Source organism: Embiotoca jacksoni, unplaced genomic scaffold, assembly GCF_022577435.1.
Source record: "Embiotoca jacksoni isolate LCO1_2020_lvr unplaced genomic scaffold, fEmbJac1.0.p SCAF_1, whole genome shotgun sequence".
Classification (NCBI taxonomy): domain Eukaryota; kingdom Metazoa; phylum Chordata; class Actinopteri; family Embiotocidae; genus Embiotoca; species Embiotoca jacksoni.
The window spans coordinates 10,524,681-10,545,404 of NW_027185229.1; the positions used below are offsets into that span (position 1 = coordinate 10,524,681).

Consider the following 20,724-nt stretch of genomic DNA (forward strand, 5'->3'; position numbering starts at 1 on the left):
AACATTTATATTATGTCCTGCTACAATAATACAGATACTGACTGTTGTTATAAAACCCTTTGTATTATGTTGTAATTATTACAGATCAACCAACATCACAACAAAGTCAAGACTTCAAAGACATTTTTCAAATTGACTTTCAATTAGATTTGCCAGCTGAGGCTCAGCATAGCTGCTACTTTTTTTTAATATTGATTTGGCTGCAGGATTCAAGTCAAGGACATCTGCTCCCTCATCGCAGAGGTGATCCACTTCTGAACAAATGGACTGCCAGTTGTAATTTCTCTACTTGTTATTCAGTCTGAAATTGTGTCGCACATTTTTCTCTGTGATGCATGGCACACATTGGCACCAAGGTGCATTGTCTTTTGTCCTTTCCAGTTACACTTGGCAAAACATTTAGGTTAAAGTCTTATTAGGTTAAATCATAGTGGGGCTGCAAAGAAGGAGACCCAAAACAAAACTGATTTGCAGGAATCAAAATCTGCCGCCATAAGTGTCCATTACAGGACAATAGTTTTCCCCCTTCATTTTTTTTTAAGGGATGTTTTAACAAATCCCTTGTTAGAGGAACAGTTTGACAAGGATAGTGTCTTTTTTTACAGAAGCTTGATGGAGAATACGGCTGTTGAAGCTTGAAGCAGACTGTGTATAAAAGTGGAGGAAGTCTGAAAAATAAGGCAAATGCAGAAGTGCCTAAAAGTGCTATACCAAGGGTTTGGCAACAAAAAGGCTCTGGCGCCATAGACTCCAATTCAACTTCAAATTTTTTTCCCACAAGTCAATTTGGTGTTGTTAGCTAGTCACTTCTTATTAGTTTTCTGGTGGTCCATCTGAAAATAACCCCATTACTAAATAGATTTTAGGCCTCAAAAAGCATATTTTTGGGGTCTGTTTGATTGACAGACCGATTGACAGGTGCAGTCAGGGTTCCGCTATCGGTGGGCGGGGCTTAGTGTCCTGAGGTTCCCAATCAGATCGAGTCAGATTTTCACTCACTCCTCCCCAGCTAATCCAAATATGGTCGCTTCGGGCTCCAAAATAGCAAGATGGTGACGGACAAAATACGAACTCAAGGCTTAATGAATTCACAAACCAATGGGTGATGTCACTGTTGGCTGGAGACAGCAGCAAGTTAGCTTAGCATAGAAATTGGAAACTGGATGACACAGCAAGTTTAACAACAACAGAATCCGACTTCCAGCACCCATAAAAAACAGCAAATCGTGTTTTTACACCCAGAGCAGGGCCTGTTAGTCTTTATGCTAAGATAATCCTCCTCAGTAGACATATATTAATAATGTTGCCATATAACTATTGGCTAATCCAAAAATCAAATAAATTTCACAAAATGTTGGACTATTGCCATAAAGACATTATCATAAGGCAGTCTGAGAGCACGGGGAAGGAAACCACAAGCAGGAAATAATGAACATATGTTCTAGCTAGAAACAGTGTGTTTACTATTTGATTTATTTTTGCAATAAGCCATGAAATATTTATTGGTGACTCTGAATATTGTGATGCTAAAGGAGCGCAAGTTGAGAACAGTCATAAAGTCTCTGAACTTGCTTTTAGTTACACTGCAATAATTCAAACTAAACATGAGCTAAGATTAGCCACCATAAGTTACTTTAACTAACTAGGTAATTCAACGAAGAGGAAGAGTGCAATGTTTCTACTCTCAAAAGCTTCATTCTTGCTTTAAATGATGTTTGCACGAGTGACAAAATTTGAAGTAGCTAAATATTTAGGTCAGGTCTCTCTTTAAAATGACCCAAACTCGGGTACATTTGTTGTCGCTTTACAACACTTGGATATTCCAATTTTCAAGCATTTTGCTCTGAGCATTGATAGAAGGCAAAACCTGACACAGTCCATTATCATCAAACAATGAATACAGTTTATTTCCCGAGTGTTTGTTTTTTTTTAAATTTCAAGGCACACAGACTATTGCCATATAATACAAAATACAATCATAAAATGTTAAGCAGGCTCCTACAATTTTTTTTTTTTTGTGATGAACTTTTTATTAATTTATAGAAGGCCGCAATTTTCAAAAGTACTCAGAAAAGAAGAAAAACGACAACTGTGAAAAAACAAAAAACTAAGGGAGAGATCTTTTCTTTACAGCATAATCCATGATTTATGAAGATAAAGTCAGGCTCCTTGGCCAGTACATAGTTACAACACATTTCTCTCCATTCTTCTTGCTTTTCCATTTTGTAAATGGTCATTGGAATTTCCATCCATCCATTTGAAATTGGACTCTCCGATGAGACCACGTCCTGGTAAGTCTTGTTTCCTGACACCAGCAGCATGTTCATTAAATATTTTACTCTTTTCAACCATTTTTGAGTTATATACCATATAGATACATATATCTTTGGTCTTACACTGCGGGGGCATTTTACATTTTCAAAATGTTGTGTGGCCACGTTGTTCCTCTCCAATAATCTTTGATAATGGGACAATACCAGAAAACATGGTAACAGTTTTAATTTTGGTTTCCACAGTTTCTGGGTAGTGGGATTTCTGAGGTGTAATAAGACGCATTTGTTTTTTCCAACCAAACTCCCTCCATTTCTGTGAGCTGGTACATTTCCATTGATATCTCCATATTGTTGTCCATTTTTTCTCTGATACGTCCCTCCTTCCTTCTCCCATTTCGTTTCAATGCATCTTCTAAACAGTTCTATAAGACATATCCTTGCCTCCTTTAAATTTTGAACCTTCATATTAACATAATGCCAAATCTGCCTGCAGTTAACGAAAAAAGTCTGAAGTATATGTTTAAGCATTTCAAAACTGAGCAGTGTTAGGCTTCCACAGTTCAAAGCATCCATGTTTGTTTTTTCGGTGGGGATGAGTATAGGGGGAGTTGACCTCATGTGATTAACTGCTGGTTGCTAGGTGACAATTCTGGAAAAGAGCCATTCATTCGCTGCTCAGCTCTCCAACAGACATGGGTTTGCAATCAGCCTTCCAGCACCTCCGAACCAACGGCTGCTGTCCAAATCACCTTCTGTACACACAGCCAGTTGCCATAGAGATTTCAGGGACATCCGAGTCAAAAATGACATGAGTGAGGAATTTAAAGAAAGACTGTTTTGCTTCTGACACTCATAGTGGATTTCTTGAATGGACAGTGGAATCAGATTTATCAGCAGAGAACAACAAATCCAAATCATTATGGACTTGTGTAGAATCTACTGTTAGCATACCAGAATAATGCACACGTGATGGGGAAACCCTGGCACAAAACTTTCTGTAGGTTTTCATCCTTAAGATAAATACATTGGTGCTTTTTTTTCTGCATAATTTCTGTCCCAGTTTTCTCCAAGGCCACTGACACAGCTGGCATCCGGGCCACATTTTCCCACATGGCTGTACAGAATTTCAGATTTATTGTATCTTATTATCTATAACACAAAACATACTGCACATCACTGCAGCTGATCTGTTGTTTCAGTCCAACTGAGGATGTTTCATACACCTTGCATATTAACTTTGATTTGGCTTTCACTGCTGTATGTTTTAGTTCACACTCAATATGTCATTCAGTGAGTTTTAAAGGTGCTCTAAAGGTGGCTTTTACTACCTGACTGACCCGTGCAAGCCGTTTCACCTTCCTCCCAGTCTTTATGCTAAAGTACACCGGTGGAAGAAGTATTCTTATCCATTACTTGAGTAAAAGTACCATTACAGCAAAATACACCATCACAAATAAAAGTCCTGTATGAAAAATCCTATTGAAGTAAAAGTACATGTGTTTTAGCAGCAAAATATAAAGTATTAAAGTAAAAGTCTTGGTTTGGTTCCTCTGACTGATATATTATGGTATGACATCGTTAGATTATGAATAGTAAAACATTGGCGTGTAAGCAGCATGTTACTGTTGTAGCTGCTGCGGGTGGAGCTAGTTTGAACACACAGGGACAGCAGATGCCTTTGCAGGGTGTTCAGATGATTACTGTGAGAGGAAAAACGAAAAAACTAAGTTCTGATCCACAAATCCGTTTTCAGTATTTATACTTCTACTCTAATCTTAGATTGTTGCAAAGATATCGAATCATTTGAACAGTCACTGGAATGAAAAATCCCTATTTGGTAGAACAAATTATAGACAACTACAACGTAACTCAGACATCAGAAGCCAAACAGGTTGGAAAGAAGTGGTTTAAAGCTTGGTATATTAACCATTGTGTGAAATGTTCAATCTTAAAAGTCATTAAAGCTGTCAAATAAATGTATTGTAGCAGAAAGTACAATATTTCCCTCTGAAATGTAGTAAAGTGGAAGAATTAGTAGCATCAAATGGAAATACTCAAATTGAGTACCACATAATTGTACTCAAGTACAGTACTTGAGTAAATGTACTAAGTTACAGTCCACTGAAAAGCTCTGCTAACAGGTTGCTGCTGTTAACTTCATATTTACCATACACATAAAAAAAAAGTGGTATTGATCGTCTCGTCTGACTCTTGGAAAAAACTTTAATAGGTGCATTCACTAAAACACCAAACTATTCCTTTAAGTTCCGTTTCTAATTCCTGAATGTGGATCGGATCAGGTTCAAAGAACAGCCCCATTTTGAACAGAAATAATCCCAGGTAACCCTCACAGAGGAGAAAATATAGGTCGATACAACGTCCGCCTCTCCACTGGGTGACACAAAAACCAATCAACTTGACAGTGGTCTCCGATCGGCAGAAGGCTTCCATCTCCCCCTCCTACCCCCCACTACCATTTAGTCTCGCACAGCCCCAGTGTGGCTGGAGCACTGGTCCCATTTCTGGATGAAACACGGTCTCCATCCTAATTAACCCAGATGTGGATATTAATAAGATGAAAGCAGGTCTAGACTAGAAGCGGGGCAGATCGAGAGGAGAAGGTCCTGATTTCAGAATGGTCACACTAAAGTGGGACACCTTCGCCCCTCCTTTGACAGGGGAATAAAGTCTGTTTCTATAAAAGCTACACCCCCTGGCCCTTTTTAATTGGTCCCACCTCTCCTGAGGCTTGAGCGCGATGAGAAGCTGAGAATATCTACAAGGGGAGGCTGTATCGCATGACGACAATAAAGGAATGTTGAGCTGACATATGACAGCTATTACTTTATGTGGGATTTTTTTTTTTTATTAGGAATGACAAAGAATCTTCACTTGCACAATGTTTTAGCAATGGCAAGGGTCTAAAGACCAATTCTGTGGCCTATTAGCCACAGAATTGGTCTATTTTATTTCTATAAAGAAACCTATTGAACATCGCTCCTTGTACATCTGCCAGTACAAATGATTCTTTCTCCTTCCAGATTCATTTGTGGTGTGAGAAATGGGACTATTATGTGCCAGGACAAGATGATCGCTACAGGACTGCACATCCAGTGGGACACGTCCTATACAGAACAAGCCTCCCCTGATAGATGAAATGGATTGTAAAAGTGAAAGAACAGACAGGGAAGTCAACAAGTTTGGTCCCTCAGCCTTCTTGTTTTTATTGCATCATCTTACACTGAGTGGGAGACAGTATTAAGACAGTGGCCGATCAGGAGACACTCTGAGGACCAAACAGGAAACAATGAAGAGCGCAGACGTGACTCATCCAGCCAATTGTGTTCATGGAGCCACCAACATGTTGCATTGTCTTCTTCTAATAAGTGACTGAATGAACTGAGACGGCAAGGAAACTGACAGTAGACCAACACATGACTAAATAGACATCGGTTTGAAAGAAAATCCCATGAAACAAAACAAAATAAGATAATTTCAGCTGAGAACAGATAAATCCAGTGGCAGAAACTGTGTGCAGTTGTTGGCACCACAGTGACACGCTTTCCTTTGGAGTACATCTGTCCTACTGGCCTGTACGGCAGCGTCGCTTTGCGTGGATGGCAGCTCTACAGGATGTTGGTTAGCGTATCCTCCTGAGTAGTCGAACGTCAGCTCTTCTCCAGCGTCAACATCCCGTCCGGCAAACAGTGCCAGTCTGGGAATGACAGAGTGCACGCGAACCGGCAACATGAACAGGTTGGGCAGGCACGAGTGATTGAGAAAGCGACCTACGTTTCCCACACGGGCCGGGTCCACAAATGTCTCCGTGACGGAGCCCGTACCTGCATGCTCCCTTACAGCGATGATGTAATTATTTTCTTGAGCTCTCTGGGCAAGCTGTCTGCGTCGGGCCTCCCTGAAACTGATCACCTCCCCTGCATACTCACACACAAATGTCCCGTGTGGGATTTTCTCGAGTGTCCGAACTCCCCAGCCCCGGTTGCAAGTGCCGTAGACCTCCAACCTGAGCTGCAACCCTCTCTGCACCACCCGGTTAGAGCAGGCATCGCTGCAGGAGCAAAGGGCATTGCAATCATACACAGGGGAGCAGTACCTGGAGTCTGTTCTGTTGAGGTGCAGGAGCGTGCCGGTGCTGCTGTACGCTTGACCGTGAGTCTGCAGGCAGGAGCAGCTCTCGGTGCAGCAGGAGTGGGAATGGCAGGAGCATCCAGGAAGGGTGACTTCACTGGGGTCTACGGTGCATCCTGGTCCCTGGATGTTATTGGGGGAATACTGAAAAATGACAGCAGAGTATAACAAAACTGTTTCACTATTATCAGACATTAAACATAATTGATAAATCAAAAAGTCAAAAATCCACATGTTTATTGCTTTGAAAGTGAGGTTTTGCTGCTTTTCTTGAACAATTGAGTGTATTTGGATTTTAGACTGTTGGCCACACAAAACAAGACATCTGAAGACGTCACCTGTGACAGGTATTTGGCAGGCTGAACAATTAATCAAGGAAATAAATTGCAAATCAAAATAGTATATGCAGCTAATTCAAATGTATTTAAATTGATCAGAAAATTGTTCCAGAGCACAGATTTTTGAAACCCATCAACCAACATAACAACCACATGAACTAATACGACCATATACTTTCACAACAATCAAACACCTGATTGCTTTATAATGCAGAAGAAAGTCCTTCAGAGCAGCGTGACAAAAAGTGGAAAATAGGACAAATCCTTTGGTTCTGGAGAGGCAGTTATTTATCCGGTGATGTGGCTCTAATGATTTGCTGCCATCTGCTGATACAACCATGTATTTCACTTGATAGAGTTGAGAACCACCAGGCTTTTATGAGCTTATGGCATTTCTCGACCCTTAGAACTTTTAGACTAATCCTTCAAACTACCACCATAGATAAAATAAAAAAAAAATCTTTGAATTATGAGTCAGACTTTTTTCTATTATCACATTTTCCTCAGACATTTCTACTCAGTATTGTTTTATGGTGAATTCCCAACAACCTTAAAGCTACTGCAGTAGCGGCAGCCTGCAAGATCACAGACTCACATGTAAAAAGGAGTGTTCTCCACAGTCAGAGTATGCCTCACAAAGGACTGTCACAATCATACATTTTTAGTTGACGATTTATTTTTATGCAAATATTTTCAATTAATGATTAAGTTGTTTTGTACTGTTAATTTCATGCCTCAATTACAGAATAAGCTACATTTAATAACACACCTCACGAAGAACAAGATCTGTTTATTGGCACCAAACATTTCACCTTTTCGGTGCACATTCAACAAATCGCTTTCTCAAAGTAATTAGAGTTGTCATAGTACAAAAAAACAAACAAACAAGAAAAAAACTGACAATAGTGGACAGGTGGATGGACAGGTGGACAAGGAGCGGTTAGGATTAGAGGAACTACACAGATCAACAGTAACATTAAAACCACTGGCAGGTGAAGCATGAAATATAACAACAGTCCAGCAAACATCCTCGTTTCAGAAACTGTAATTTGTGGTATTGTTGAATTGCACTGAGTTAAACTGAGAGGTGTTCCTAATATTTTGTAAATTATTTTAAAGGGGAGGGACAAAATATCAAGAACACCTATCCGTATATCTAGGCAGTTCAACGGCTCCACAGATTATAGTCTCCAAAAGGACCTTTAAGATAAATCAATGCCTCCAAAGGAGGGAAGAGGCCTTGTCAGAGCTAAAGTGGACCAGAAAAAAAGAACCCTTTTGTATTGGTCCATTTTCAGCGGCTTGAAATGATCATGATTTTCTTTTCTTTCTTTCTTTTTTTAAAACACCACATGATAACCCTGTTTGTCTGTACTTAAGCAGATACAGCTGGGATGAGTTCACTATCAGGTAACATATCCACTGCAGACTTCTAGGCCTCAACATTGGAAAAAGCACAGGTGTAAATAGTGAAGACTTCTTTAAAAAGGTGCTCATCATCGTAACATCGTGCATGTTTGCTCACTGCCACGTGTTGCTGGCACACTTTAAACAGAACAGAGTCGTTTCAATGTCATGAACTCTGCTGTACTCTGTATGACAAGTCCAAATAACCGGTCTTGTCGCCGTTTCTCATTTTCAACTCACACCGTATATCTAACTGAGACATCAGCCCCACAACAGGTATTTGATAATAACATTAAATTCACTTCTCGAAAAACGCTTGCGTTGCTAAAACATCTGTACAACAGACTGAAACCAGCTCAATGTGTTTAACTCGTTGATTGTGTGGTTCAACTACGGGGAGAGTCACGCACAAGTAGCGTTACCTGAAAGGAAGGTAGTGTCCGCCCGTTAATTAAAACAGGAACATCCTCCAGGCAGCTACTTAAATCTACATAATGCTGGTCAGCCACATTCATGTCTGAAACTCCAGTCAGCGGCGGATCAGCTGCGGATGTCAACAAACTCAAAACCGGGCATTGCAACTTCCGGCAGTTTTATTGGCAACTATCACCCTCTAGCGGCGCGTTTGAATTACTACACCATTGTGATTACAGCTTGCTGAGGGTTTGACCATCTGACCTCACTTGCAATGGTGGGAGAAGTTTTCGGATTATTTAATTAACCCTCCTGTCGTGTTCGGGTCAAATCTGACCGATTTACTACTTGAATCAATCATAAATATTGTGTTTTACATCTGATTGCCTCAAGGCCTTGTGATATCCTCCACACTAAGCATTTGAACATATAAAATTGCTGATCACTACTTTCATTGGGTTTTTTGTGGTTTAGTCAACTTTGTAACACCCATGGTGTTCCCGGTCAAAAGTGACCGCCATAGGAAATGAATGGGAAACACTAGACTATGTCCATTCATTAGATGGAAAACAGCCCCATACACACCCACACATCCACAACCACAACCCCCCTCCCGCCCTCCTCCCACACACACACACACACACACACACACACACACACACACACACACACACACACACACACACACACACACACACACACAACTGTGTGAACACCTGTTCACAGCTCCATATATAAAGTTGTACACATTTCAAATTTCAAATTTCAAACTTCAAACAAAAAAATCAGGTGTTTGTTATGGGAACCCATCTCTATCGCGTGAACCACACCTTCCAGAGTAAACAATGTTTCATATCTTCACACGTTCCCCCTATATAAACCTTTATTTGTGCCTTGCTCTCATTTTACTCTGTGAACACAATGAGTAGGCGATTTTCTGTCAGAGAGTCTCTGGACTGAATTTTTGAACCAGATGAAGAGGAGATTGAATCGGAGATAGAGGAAAATGTCACAGAAATTGAAGACAACATTGATCCTGATTTTGATCCGGACAATTATGAGACTGACCAGTCAACAGATGGCGAGGAAGTGGCACCAGAGGAACAGGCACCTGAGGTGACATACCAGTCCAAGGGTGGCAACTTGCTCTGGTATTCATCCTCCCAGGACAGAGGAGGCAGGGCGAGAGTTGAAGACATAATAAGGATGACGCCAGGGCCAACATGATATGCAGCATCTCGTGTGGATGACATCAAGTCCAGCTTCTAACTCTTTTTACGAGAGTCCATTGAGGGTATTATACTGGACATGACCAACCTGGAGGGGAGGCGTGTGTTTGGGGACACATGGAGAGCATCGGACCAGGTAGACCTCCAAGCCTACATGGGCCTGCTGATTCTAGCAGGTATTTCGGTCAAACAATGAGGCTACTGTGGGATGCGGAGTCCGGGAGGCCTATATTCCGGTCAACAATGTCCTTACAACAGTTTCATGTCCTCTCAAGAATTATCCGATTTGATAACAGAGATACACGACCTACCCGCTGCTGAAACAACAAACTGGCTGCCATCAGGAAGGTTTGGGACAGGTGGGTGGAGCGCCTACCACTGATGTACAATCCAGGCCCTGAGGTGACAGTCAACGGGCGCCTGGTCCCTTTTAGAGGTCGCTGTCCATTCAAGCAGTACATGCCAAGCAAACCAGGCAAGTATGGAACCAAGATCTGGGCAGCATGTGATGCCAGGAGCAGCTATGCCTGTAATATGTAGGTCTACACGGGAAAACCTATTGATGGAAGGCCAGAAAAAAAACAGGGCATGTGTGTTGGACATGACAGCCGGTCTCAAGGGGCATAATATCACATGTAATAACTTTTTTACGTCATATGCGCGGTCAGGAGCTGCTGAAACGAAAGCTCACCATGGTGGGGACTTAAATGCTACAAATGTGATGCCTATGTTTGCAAGGCACACTCCGACCTCATTGCACAATGCCACTCCTGTGCATGAACACACACACACACACACACACACACACACACACACACACACACACAGATAAGTCTTATCAGCAAAATGTAGGCTACTTAAAGTATAAAAAGTAAAAAATACACGCTATGGAGAGAATAATCCCTGTCATTGCTTTACTATTGTAAATTATGTTTTTTTTTAATTAATATTAAAATTGAATTAATGTGCATATTACTACTGTTGTAATTCAAAATCACCTAATTTGGGGATACATGGTTTTTCACTGGATAAAAAAAGTATGGAAAACTGGAACTAAAGTTGACAGACAAATGTTGTGGAGTAAGAAGTATAAAATTTGCCTCTGAGATTGAAGTTTCATAAAATGGAAATACTCAAGTAGAGTAAAACTTATTCAAATTTGTAGTTTTGCTGATGATGATTGACAATACATCTCTTTTCAATCGTCCTTAACGTCACACAACTATGGCACTTCCAGTAGTAATGTCATATGGCCTGCAGATGGCAGGCCTGCATAAGGGTAGTATTCCTCTGTGCTCCAGCACAGCAAGAGGATCAAAAGAAATAAGAAAAAAGAACAAAAAACAAAAAACAAAAAACAAAAACAAAAACAAAAACAAAACACTGACTTGATGAATATTAAAAATCAATTCAAACATATACCAATCATTGTAAACTGTATTTAAAGTGGTTAACAGTGTTAGGTGATTAATGGGCTTTAGCTGAAAGTGTGATAAAGCCCTCTGCTACACTTTTTATTTAAGCCAGTTAAATGCAAACAAGTGCATTGTCAATACCCACATGATTGAACAAACTTGACAACATGGCCTTTAGGTATAATAGCCCCGACAATCAGGCTTATCTCTTCTCTGTTGAATAAATAGCATATTTGTTCAAATGCAATTATTGTTTTTAATAGATGCAGTAGGTTGTACAGTGTGCCCATGCCTAACCTTTCTGCGGTGCTACAGTGTTGTCATGTGTAATTGATTTATTCTGTGGTGGCTATCAGAGGCAGATGGGGGGAGGTCACATTGTCAGCTGGCATTTCCATGTTGCACACAAGTGACCACTGATTTTCCTTTGAGAATCAGCCTTCATCTTTGTCCTTGGGCAAAATTAGTGCTGTCAGTTGATGGTCCTGCATCTAGACTTTAGATTGCAGACCCAGTCACAAGCTGAAATTTTGGAAGTCAATTTGAAGTTTTTGACGATAAACTGATGGATGGGTTGATTGTTATGCCAGCAACAGAAATTAATGTTGAAATAGCAATTTTTAAAAACAAGAATCTTCTATTAATATGGTATAATACCTCGTCTTTATATCTGGGAAGAACATTCACATCTCCCTCAGAATGAATGCTTTGAACTTTGCTGTGACACCGGGTTGCTAGGTACCATGAATATATCTACCAAATTAATTGAAAGTACATTAGCGAGACGATGAGATAGTTCATAGAGTAGGCAAATACTCTGACCTACTAGGATTACCAAAGTCATCAGAATTCATCATCTGAGGATCATGAATGTTTGTTAAAAACTCCACGGCAATGTATCTTTTAAGATCTTTTACTATCTTATTGCTTCTGTATGCTGCTGTAGCGAAAAAAAATTCCCCTCGGGGATTAATAAAGTAACTACCTAACCTAACCTAACCTAACCGATCCAATGTTGTTGAGCTATTTCAGTCTGGATCAAAGTGGTAGACATACCAACTGTCGGCCAACACACTGTCATTGTCACCTTTAGAGGCACACACGTGAGGCTAAAAATAACACAGGTTTCAAGGGAGGCGCCTGGAAATATGGAGATTAAAAAGGTATCAGACGATATATCTATCCACAAACTCATATTTGAGAAATGCACATAAAAAATACCTTTTTTCTGTGAAACTTTTAAATGTTGATAACTTGATCAAATACGAATTATTTCAACATGATAATATAGTAGCTCTTCTTCTAATCAAATAATTAAACAGAGGTGTAATATATTTTTTTGTCTAAACTTTTTAAGGGCCTCTCTTGGAAGACATAATATGGCCTGACACATGTGGTTGCAGTTGTGTTGGATGGCAATAGGCTGAAACAACTTCCCTGGTTCCAGATGAGGCAGGTTGTTGGAGGTCCTCGGAGGGCGTCATTGTCAGGGATCCTTTGACTTTAATGAGAACACACCCGCACACCAACACAGAGGAGCTGAACTTTGAGGCTGGACTACAATTGATTGGAGAGTTAATGAACCAAAGGCATGGCAGAGCACGTTCTCCAGGGAGATTATCAACAACCGCCCAGCACTCCCTCTGATACCGCGCTGATTGACTTGGCCTCAAATTGACTGCGATGCTTCACCCAGCTTGCAAGGAGAGCTGCGCCGCAGCCTGCTGGATGCACTCTTGTCGGGTCTGACTGTGGAGAACAAAGACAATTTCAAAGGTTTTCCTCATCTGCTGTTGTCAGCTTGAGTGGACATGATTGTGATGGGTTGACCCCAGAAGTTTCAAAGGGGCTTCTTCCCAACTACTCCACTGAGTTCCTCAAAGGCCATCAAAGGTAGTGTAAAAACAAACAAACAGGGAAGCAGTGCAGAAAGTCAGGGGTTGCATTTTGAAATATAGGTACGTGCAGCACAGCAGAATGACTTTAGCCTGCACCTTGCAGCAGTCATCCCACGAGACTCCTGGGTGCGGCCAAGCAACTGCAGTGACTATGTGACTTACTCACATGACAATATTTTGCAAACCAATAAAGCTAAATAAATAATAAATAAAGAGTCAAAGAGATTCACCGGCCTCCCACTAGCAAGCGTCATATTTAGCTCTTTGCCCTGAGTTTGAAGATTGACTGAAGAGACTTAGAAAGAAACAACAAGTTAGACACCTGAAAAAGATCTTTATACCAAAATGTACAAATATTTTCCAAGGAGTGGGACAGTGGTTCAAGATAAAAGGGTTATGATAAATTTAGCCTACCTGCTTAGCTTTAAATGCCACACCAGTTTAAGTTGGAAGACCTTTTCTTCAACACATATATATGTTTATACCAAAACAGTAAATTCATGAAATTTTAAAGGCAGATACCACATGCAGCTGTGTGGGCTATCTGGGTTTGCTTCCCAGATAGCCCGACCTTCGCTGCATGTCTTTCCCCAGTTATCTTTCCCCAACTTTCCTGTCTGTCTACCCTGCATGAATGGAAAAAGCAAAAAAAAAAAAGAAAGAAAAGATTCTTAAAAATTCAATGCAATTTTTCTACTCATCTCTGACAGCAGATTTTTACTGTACTTTCCAAAGTCACCCATCCCTCTTTCAGTCAGTCTGAGGGATCAATAATAATAATCAATAATTTTCAATGCACTTTTTTTGAGTTTCTCACTTATTACACAGTAGAATGTTGGGATGGTTACATCAGGTTGTAATAATTACTTCAGGACAAGAAAACATAGCAAGAAATGCTTTGTTCAATCTGCAATAAGGCGACCTCAGACCTTTACACTTTATTTAAACATCTTCAGATCTGCACTTGTGTCAGGTTTTTGTGTTAAGTCACATTTCATGATTCAGTTTTATTTCACTCTCTCAGGATAACACGCAGGAATACAAGTGTTGCCATGTTTCACAGAGTAAAAGGGAATAACAGCACTGCGTAACCTCTGGCAATCAATGTGCAGCGTTCACAAATCAAGTCAGCCAAGCATGTTCCCTGTAAAGATGTGGAATCCCTCAAGAGGTTCCATTCTTCCAATCCAATCGATAGCCTTTGTCTGTTTCCATTTAGCCAGCTATGGGTCAGTGTCTGTGTTTTCAATGAGGTTTAATAACCAGTGGACACTTTCTCAGCAGGATCTCTTGAGCTGTGGAGAGACAAAAGAGTCACTCACCGCAGACAATCTGTTTGCATTCAGCATTGTTTGAAAGACATGTTTACTGTGCTGTGTCAAACTTGAGCTGGTTCCTACATTAAATCAGTGTTAATCAGCATTTTTAGGTAAATCTGGCTGCTCAATTAATGCCCATTGTTGCAGTAAAACAACATATCAGTCGTGAGTTCAACATAATCATTACGATTACAAAAGTACAAAGACACATAATCTCTTTTATATGTATATGTCCCATTTCTCTGACCTCAGCCTAGTCGATTCTAACAGTCAGCAGTGGCAACAAGAAACAGGGTGTACACTCATTGTTCACGGCTTATGATCAGCTCTTCATCAGTAATGATCATGCAACCAAACAGCCTCCATATTTCTCAGAATCACCTCTGCGTTCTGTCCTCAGCACGCACACAGGCATGAAATGGGTTGTGTGTGAGAGGTTCTCTTGCACCAATCAGACCAGAGAATGACATACGCGGCAGTGAACACTTTTTAATATTTTGTCAGCATCGGAAATGAAAAAAGCTTTTGAACATTGGAAAGCAACTGGCCTTTGTTCCTGAAACAAAATAGATCCTGATTAATATGGTCCTTTGTGCAAATATTTGCTGTCAAGGCTGAGGCTTTAACTTGTCTTTGAACCAAAACTGAAAGACTGCCCACTCTTCTACATGTAAAGTCTGTGAGACTGTACGCTGTAAAGGTTCGATATTGTATAAATTCAGATATCCTTTTTTTTCTCTTTGATTGTGCAGATCTAAGTGGTGCATAAATACTATGAAAAAGTCAAAAACGCTCCACGGAGAAATTAACACAGCCCCATTTTCAGCAAATTTAGTATTTGAATAAGCCATTTGAACTTCTGTAAGTTTTTGATGTCACCAACTAATACTTATGTCATGTGTCTGCTGTCAACGTGGCCCAGAGTCCAACCTTCTAGAAGAAGAAAATGAAAAGTGTCTCTTTCTGTTAAGGCGCTAACAAACTATAAAACCTGTTAAAGCTCCAGTGAGAAGCTTGAGAGAGATGTAAAATTATATTGAGATGTTTTTTTGGTTTTTGACTACTGATTAAGTATTGACTTAATTAATTACTATACAGGTATATGTGAGTGTAAAAAAAAATATTGTACAGTGGATTGGGAAGTTCCAAGACTGCTCCTGTTGCCAGCGAACAGAGCACAGCACCATGATTTGCACGGAGCTATTACTTATGTGAAAGTATTCCAAGTTACGTTGCTTGATCATCATCAGAACTTTGTGAGTTACACGTATTTTTGTTTGTGAGCAGTGGTACGTGTGCATTTGCTCACAGCGTGCTGAAGACTCGACTTTCTCACCTGCAACAAAACAATTGTGGCTCCCCAACACCTCTACTCTTGGATTTGTCTTCCTGCTCCCCAAAACTTAGACACAAAATCTGATGTGCGCTCCTTACACAAGTCCATGGTGAAATCGCAAATGCACATGTTTAACTCACGTGCTGATTTAGATTAAATAATGCAACTTGGAATTTTTACTCACAGAGGTTAGAGCTTCACTCTGCTCCATGCACATCATGGTGCTGCAGTTCATTTGCGTGCAACCAGAGCATTAATTTACTTGCATCCAGTATCCAGCTTACATGCTTGCTGATTAGCCCTAAAAACAAGGTAAAGCTCATCAGCTTAGCGACTGCTTGGTCATAATCAAATTATCAGACAGTAATGAAAAGTCAGGGAATGGCAAAGTTATTACAGTTCCATCTGACTAGGACAGTAATGTGTGAATAAAATTATTTTAGTCAAAACCACAAATATCAACCTTATGTGGGCACTAGAGAAAATATATGCTCTCAGGAAGAGGTGTGAAGTCACACCCTCACTCTACCCAGAACAACGAAGCTTGGCCAGCATGATCGTTCTATCCAACAAGGAGCCATGGTAACTTTTGTTATGAGCTCATCACATTGTCCAAATATAGGTAACATGGGGCCATCAAAAGCTGAGGGCTGTGTGCATTACAAAAGTAAGTAAAAAGGACTTCCCTAAGCTTTGAAGAAGGCTCTTTTTTTTTCTTCCGTAAAATAAATGTACAGAATTGACTTCAATGGTGAAACTGGAACTATTAGTTCAAGACAACACAATAATGTTTCCTGGACAGTGAAATTCCTTGGAAAAGTAGGTCAAAATATATTTTAGCCAAAAACAAATCAGACAAAATGTTACAGAAGTTTATTTAGGAGTAAAATACTGTCTGCAAAAATCTGTACAAACATATTTAAAAGAGCAAATAGTCAAATCTGTCTGCAGATATTAACTTAAATAAGACATATATCCCCAAAGCCAAGAAAAAGGAATGCTGTTAATCATCACTTCACTCTCACCTTTCCCCTTCTTCTCACCCTTCAGGAAACTGAAAATTGAACACACATTTCATTTTCCCTCCACAGTGAGTAGGAGTCATGTCGAGGCTATTTCTGTTTCACATAATAACTGCTTTATTATGAAATGAATCAATAAATAATGCATTTGTAAACTTGACTGTTTAGAGATACAGACTTCATCCACACATGCTATACTTTTGCAGATTTAGACATTTTACTTTGGAGGTGCTGACTTGAACTCAGCTAAGTGGTAACATAGAGCATTACATTTCATTTAGCTGACGCTTTTATCCAAAGCGACTTACAATAAGTGCATTTCAACCATGAGGGTACAAAACCCAGAACAACAGGAATCAAGAAAATACAATTTCTTCAAGAAAGCCAAACTACAAAGTGCTATCAGTAAGTGCCATTTTAAGCGCTACTAAAGTTCTACTGTTCAAGGTAAAGTCGGAAGAGGTGTGTTTTTAGTTTGCGGCAGAAGATGTACAGAGTTTCCGCTGTCCTGATGTCGGCGGGGAGCTCATTCCACCATTTAGGAGCCAGGACAGCAAGCAGTCGTGATTTTGTAGAGTGTTTAGCTCGCAGTGAGGGAGCAACAAGCCGATTGGTAGATGCAGAGCGGCGGGAGCATCACAGCCAATGATCCCACGGGTATCGATGGATGGAGTCTGACGTCTGCATTCTCAGTATAACAACAGCAACAGTTATCCCATCATAGCCTGGCAACTGTAACTAGGAATAGCAGCCCTGTCAAGCTTTGGATTTCTCCACATGTTCAAGCGATGCAGGTGTAGCAAGAGTGAAACTCTGTTTTCAGTCTTAAAAACAGAAAAAAACTCAAAAGCAAAAAGTGTGAGGAATTAGTAGTGTTGGATTTGACAGTTTGTATGTCTGCAATTGTTAACATATCTGGCTAAGTAGCTCCAAAGCCAAAAGAGCACATTATTTCACGCAACTGTTCGCAACATTTGCCAAACACATTTGTTTGTAATATTCCCAAACACCTTTTTTCTTGTAATGTTAAAAATCAACTCATGCTTTGTGAAAATATGAACAGTGTAACCAAACTGGCTTATGTTTTTGACTGGGAGCCATTATCTGAAAGGCCTTCACACACCAGAGGTGTGACAAATAAATGACATAGAAATGCAGATACTTGCCTGCCAAGTATACTGCCAGCATGAATCCAAACTATTCATACTGGCAGTGATGCTATTTTGCAACAGTCATCAAAGAAAGGTTTGAATAGATTTGAGTCAGGTCATTCTTCAGAAAAATTATGGGTTCCACATCGTTCAATGATGAATATGTCATCGTGCTCCTCCTCAATCGACAAAATAATTTTGGTGTGTTAGCAAAACTGTTTGTGACACTGTTGTCTATTTACTACCAATTGTAGACTGCATATAAGTGCCTGTAACTTCCGGGTTGAAAAATTGCAATGCAGATGTGCCGATGTGCCTTAAAGTGTAATACCACAATGGGCCGCTAGGGGTTGGCTCCAGAAAACCACAAGTTATTATGGTGTCATTTGCAAAATTCACTCCTTGTGATCAGTGTCCTGGTGGTCCATCTGAAGATAATTCCATTACTAATTAGATATTAGGCCTCAAAGAGACATATATTTGACAGTGTGTCTGGTTTGATTGACATGTCTGTGGTGGAGTCGGGCTTCCGCCATAGTAGCTGGGGTGTAGTGTACTCAGGTTCTTAGTCAGATCCACTCCTCACTCCTCACCAACTCGACCAAATATGGTCACTGTTGGCTCCAAAAGATGGTCACAGCCAAAATACCGGACTCGATGCTTCAAACAGGCAATTCACAAACCAGTGGGTGACATCACGGTTGGTTGCCGCTTTCTACCAACTTTACTGCATCCAAAAGCAAACTACACAAACAACTCACTATCCTGGTGGCTGAGTTATTTGGCAATGTTGTTCTGGAGATTGTCATCAATTACTTGGCACAATATTATAAAATATACAGTGCAGTCATCATGCAAACTGTTACCGCGAACACAAAACTGTTCCTCTCAAAGATGGAAAGCTTGACAGGGTGTGGCAACAGCAGCTATGAGGGATTCGGAGAGCTAATGTCAGAATCAGGCAGACCACAAGCTTTATCCAAACACACCATCAGGAAACCGGCGCGTTAGAAGCTTAGTACAATGAAACTTGATGTAGGTTTTTGTCTTGCTTCAAAGCCTACTTCTGTTCGCTGCAGGTGTTTGTTATTTTAGATCAGCCCGTCAGTCGAGATAACACAGAAAAAATAATGAGACTCCACAATACAAACCTTGAAATGGAGATGATCCAGTGGCTCCACTTGAAACAATAACAATGTACATTTTTGCACAATGACATTTTGTCTCTCATACAGTCTTCAAATTCAGTTTTACATGGTTCACCTCAAGCATGAAAGAGGAAAAAGAAGCTGAGGAGTGCTCTGTGTCACTGCTTCACCTTTGGTGCAAGGATGGAGCTTTTCCCGCGCCACACCTTTGAAAGCGTACATGATGTTTTAGTAGTTTCCCACCTGCAGGGTGTTGACCTTGTCAGTGGTATTTCAGGCTCTGGGGACATCTCTCACTTGGCTGCCACAGCCCGCAGGTGGATGGAGGGAGGGGTTGTCATGGAAACAGGCCACTAGGAAGGGACACGGTGCAGGCTCCAACTCACGCTTTGAATAGCTTTCATTGATAGCTGTCCCAGTGAGCTGATTTCCGGTCTGTTACTATGCTACCCGCTGAGGCTTTATAAAGGCTTGTCCGTTTCCTTCAGATAAAAGGACGGCACCGGTTGTTTCAAAGTAGCAGTCTCAATTTGACATTTTTCTTGTAGCATCTCTACACATGCAGAAAAACAGTACTACGCGTATGGATGACTTTATATAAGCGCTTAACCAAGCATTTCTTTATACCTGGGGATCCAAATCAGTTACTGACAGTAGAGTAATATTATAGTCAAGGGACCTTGATCTATAACGAGTGTTTTGACGGCTTGATGTGTTATACAGCTGATGAACATTTCAAAAGTGTAACTTCATGTTTAACCTGTGTGTTAACCACTTAAATAGATCTGCCTAAGTACTTAACGTCTATTTCAGTGTAAGCTGATTAAAAAAAGAGTGGTGTCGTGTTGTATTGTATCATATCGTATCGTATCATCTATTTCATTGTATTGTGTCCAATGGCATTGTATTGTGTGATGTCCTGTTGTATCATAACGTATTGTGTTGTATCATATCATGTTGTATCGTATTGTATTGTGTCATATCTCATTGTTTTTTACCGCATCATATTCAGCATTCATAAAGTTAATTAGCATACATAAACAATCAATATTTTTTGTAATATGCTGGAATGTTGCTTTAAGCAGGTCTTTAGATGTTTTAAATGTTTTCAGTTTTTTCACATTTGTACTTTGTGATTAATAAATTTGAATATGAAAAAACTTTACTAATGGTCCACTTCCTTGATTTTGTTCACTGCTATTAGCTACAACTCATTGCCTTTATCACCACTCTTGAGTTTAGTAGTTTATAGTGAGAGCAAAGGCATATTTGAATAATTAAGTGAATAAATGAATAAATACATTACATTATTAGAACTAATACATCCAGTATATACATAATATTGCAAAGTTATTATTAACTGATTGTATTCCAGTAATGGATGTTGCACGGAAGTTATAGTTGTTGGCAATTACAGTAACAGACACTTCTACTTACAAATAAACTGCAGTGTGTCATTAAGAAAAGCCTTATAAAAGTCTTATAAATGCCACATGTTTTTATCTTAATAAAATAACTTACCAAGGAGCTATTTCTGTTCCGCCTGATGTGAAACCCATATAAAACACACATATGTCAATATTTATGGAAAGCTATAAACTCACTGATAGCAGTCACTGACCATA

General features: G+C 40.1%; 1 protein-coding gene and 1 pseudogene across 1 annotated transcript; one reads left to right on the forward strand and one right to left on the reverse strand.

The window, feature by feature from the left end:
• Positions 1–1,523: 1,523 nt before the first annotated feature.
• Positions 1,524–10,517, forward strand: LOC138200179 (piggyBac transposable element-derived protein 4-like; annotated as a pseudogene).
• On the reverse strand, positions 5,273–8,701 carry setmar (SET domain and mariner transposase fusion gene). The gene is made up of 2 exons (XM_069162938.1): positions 8,590–8,701; positions 5,273–6,566 (listed from the first exon to the last, which is right to left on the reverse strand). Exons 1-2 carry the CDS (start codon positions 8,680–8,682, stop codon positions 5,769–5,771), a joined length of 891 nt encoding a protein of 296 aa, XP_069019039.1. The 5' UTR covers positions 8,683–8,701; the 3' UTR covers positions 5,273–5,768.
• Positions 10,518–20,724: the final 10,207 nt, after the last annotated feature.